The sequence below is a fragment of the Nelumbo lutea genome, chromosome 5, assembly GCF_056320005.1.
Source record: "Nelumbo lutea isolate HS-2025 chromosome 5, American lotus-T2T, whole genome shotgun sequence".
Classification (NCBI taxonomy): Eukaryota; Viridiplantae; Streptophyta; class Magnoliopsida; order Proteales; family Nelumbonaceae; genus Nelumbo; species Nelumbo lutea.
The window spans coordinates 60744541-60748339 of record NC_142688.1 but is presented as its reverse complement, the minus strand read 5'-3'; the positions used below and the strand labels follow the sequence as shown (position 1 = coordinate 60748339).

The window sequence follows — 3799 nt, the reverse complement described above, 5'->3', positions numbered from 1 at the left end:
CATTGTTAATAGCTTGGAATTGAAACTGGAATGCGTACTCCATCTTTACTTCACTAGGTCCATAGAGTATTAACCCATCTCCGCTTCTCCTAGTTGGACAAGCCGTCTACATGAAGTATGCATGGCTCCTCATCCCAATCCACTATCTTGCGAGCTGGGAGTGGTGCCGCGTTGGATGAAGCTTCAGATTCTCGTTTTATCATTACAGAAGGTGGCGAGATGAAGGTGCACTCGGCAATGATGTCTGCCAAGACCTGTGCTTTTATTGCTAGTCACGGCTTGTACCGGATATCGTATTCACTGAACTCTATTGCCCATTTTGTTAGTCTCCCTAAGACCTCAAGTTTCTAAAGGACCTACTTCAAAGGTCGATCGGTCAAAACTATAATGGTATGGGCCTAGAAATATGGTATTAGCTTTTGGGCAGCTAGCACTAGTGCGAAGGTGAGCTTTTCTATGTCAGAGTATCTCATTTCTGCTGTGTGTAGGACCTTGCTGACATAATAGACAGGTTACTATGTCTTATCTACTTCTCTTACTAGGACCGAGCTAACCACCTCGTCACTTGCAGAGAGGTAGAGTTTAAGCTCGTCCTCGTTCTCAAGTTTGGATTATAGGTTAGGCAAACTAAGTTCTCTTTTCAGCTCGTCAAAGGCAAGCTACTATACAGAGGTGGAGTGGCTTGTCATTGAGTCGAGCCCTGAGGTAGTGACTTGCTTTTTCTTCGTGGCGAGATGTTGCACCTCTCCGATGCGACCTGCTTCTTCGTGGCGAGTTGTTGCATCTGCTCTGAGGCGACCTGCTTTTTCTTCGTGGCGAGCTATTGCACCTACTCCGAGGTGATCTTCTTTTTCTAGGAGATTTATTTCTCTTCTTTTTCTCACTACTACTTGTCCCTTCCTTGTTGTTCGCTTTACATCCTGACGCTTCCCTAATCAGAGCGGGCTGGCTTCTTTTTTTTTTTAGCATGGTGAGTATGCCTTTCGCGCTTTTTCTTGGTCCCCGCGGATGAGCTGGCGAACTCAGTACCGAGAGGAGCTGTAGCTCAGCTCTCTATCGGTAGTTGGTTGTTATCGAGGGTCGCGTTGTCAATGGGAGGCTGGTTGTTCATGTCGTTTTACTACTGATTGTTCTACTGTTGTTGGTCGTTCTGCTACTGGTTGTTCTCCCATACCTACATCTAATTGTCATAGGGGGGTTCTCAAGGTTCATCATGGATGTTCTTGCCCCCCAGTGATTGATTCTTCATTCTTGATGTTAGTATTAGCTTTTTGTAGCGATTTCCCATAGACGGTGCCAATTGATGATGCACGATCTGGTTGCTCCCTCGTATCTTGTGACTTGGCTCGAATAAGTTTCCAATCTAGCAGAGCCGAGCTGATGTTTGTGTGTTCGAGCTGAAGTGAGCTATAGAGAGAGAGAAGGGTGAGAACGCCCGGGTAGGTTTTACCCGGGGAGAACACTCCGATTTTTAAGTCAGAAAGATGGTATAAAAATCTCTTGAGAGTGTGAGAGAGCTTGAGTGTATCAGTGTGCATACCTTTTAGGTGGATTTGGAGTCTTTCTATGGTTATCTGAGGTTCAGGTGCCATCAGGCAACGTCTCTAAGTCTTTTACGGAGTTGTTTCCGTAGTTTGAGGTGTACTAGAGCGTTAGTTGCTAGATTCGCGCAGCAGTTACAGATCTCCAACGAGTCTTGTGGCATACGGTTCGACGAGCTGTTCCTATGATCGTGGTAACGGTTCTCACCAGGGCACGACGCACGAAATGGTTTAGATGAGCTTGTGTCATCGGTAGGACAAACTCACCCCAGTTCGGCCACACACCCCTGATGTCGATTGCCGTGTGTTGACTTGTCGAGCTGTCTTGTTAACTTGGACCGTGTATTGTCAACAACGTGTGTGGGGTGACCAAAATGCCCCTCATCAGTTATACATGTGCTTTTGGTTATTTAATACCTGTTCCATAAATTATATAATTTCTATATTACAAAAATTGATTTGTCTTAAAAATTATAATTTTGACAGTTTAATCGAGTAAAAACACAATTCGAGGTGTTGTCAAATTTTTTTTAATGATGTGATAATTTTAAAAACAAATGAAAACAAAAATATTTATCTTGTAAAACACCCCGTAGGACTCTTAATTAAAAAACATTTATCTTATTTAAGTCAGCAATCAGCATTCAATGCTTAGGTTGAAAATGATCCAAGTGTTATGCAAAATAGAAACCTTTCTAAAGCCTAAACCCACTTGACATTGATAGAAAATTCTTGTTCGGCTTATAGAAATAGAAAGCTTAAAAATTGTCATTGCAGTTGACAGACTCTACTAGTCCATCTTCAAATCCTCAATCTAAAGAACTCCAAAAGTCGAGCAAACCATAGTGGTTCCCATGACACCAATCTTAACTGTTAAAAGAGTATATCTATTTATACATCCCTCACAAGAACCATCAATTGGGCATCTTTCCTTCACAGCTCTGATTATCAAACCCTATAAAACTCAACCACCTAGATGTTCTCTAAGGAACTGTTTGACAACGGCTGATTTGAATGAACTGAATGACTTATTGCTTTGTCTATCCAGTTCTAACCTTAGCTATCATCAAGTGGACCCTGCCCTGAAGACTACAGTTTAATAGATCCCATTAAAAGATTCCACATTAATGGTTTTCATGGTGGCTCTACAAAAGTAGATTCTATTCCGAAGGGCTACAAATGAAATCTAGGAATCAGTAAAGCTTACCGAGAAGCTAAAGTTTGATAATTCGAATATATAAATACGATAAATAACGAGAAGCAAGAGGACAGCAGCGGCAGAAGCGGCATCGGAATGAGGATTTGTCCGAGCATCCGCCCACTCCAACCCAGATCACGCCCACGCCGATCCTCACGCCCAATACCATGTTAAAGAAGATGATGATGATGGGTTGGCTGCGAAGTCGTCGGAAACGCTTCATATTCCTTCTTCTCTGCTCCCCCTTTCTGCTTCCCCTCCTTTGCCTGGCCTTTCCGTTTCTCTGCATCGCCGAACTGTGCTTGGGTCTGTGTCGAAGAAGGGTGGACAATGACGAGAAGGGGCGGAGCAACCGGTACGAGGACGGCGACGGGAGTGGACTACGGCGGTGCGAGGAGGGTCGGTCCGGAGACATGGTTGAGGAGGAGAGAAAGGTACGGCTGTTGCAGAGGTACTTGGAAGACCAGCTTGGATTGGTCGGATCGGTCTACGATTGTGGCGATGATGGCTTTGGAGATGACGGAGAAGTAGATGATGATGATCTTCTCGACAACACTACCCCTCTTCTGCAATGATCGGCAGAAGCAGAGATCAATCGAGGGTTTCAATTTCTTTTGAATTTTGTTTTCAAATCTGAATTTCTCCACCACCAGCTTTTCCTTTGTGTTTTTCCTTGCGGGATTGAATTGGGATTTCTTTTTTTTTTTTTTTTGTTTTTTGTTTGGAATACTCAATGACAGTTTTCTGTAGAAGTTGGAAACAAGTTGAGATAATCATAGAATTCTAATTTTATTTACATTTCTTGGGTTGCGGCCTTATGGGTCGTCTGGGTGCTTTCCGTTCCGTTCCGTTCCCTTTGTTTGAACAAAGTGAAGTTCAGAAAAAATCATTCAGATGGATCAGGTTGTGAGAACCCTAGGATTGGAATATGGGTGGGGACATTATCTGTGAGAACCTAGGATTGGAACAAAGGAAACTTGCACGCTTTGTCGTGAGGAGCAAATCGAGGTTGGGTCTGGAAAGGGGGACTGGGAGTCTGGAAGTTTTGATTTGACTATTG

At 43.6% G+C, this 3799-nt stretch overlaps 1 protein-coding gene across 1 annotated transcript; it reads left to right on the top strand.

Annotated features, from left to right (window-relative positions):
• Positions 1–2714: 2714 nt before the first annotated feature.
• On the top strand, positions 2715–3535 carry LOC148852670 (uncharacterized). The gene has a single exon (XM_088942912.1). The coding sequence runs from the start codon at positions 2907–2909 to the stop codon at positions 3312–3314; it is 408 nt and encodes a 135-aa protein (XP_088799038.1). The 5' UTR covers positions 2715–2906; the 3' UTR covers positions 3315–3535.
• Positions 3536–3799: the final 264 nt, after the last annotated feature.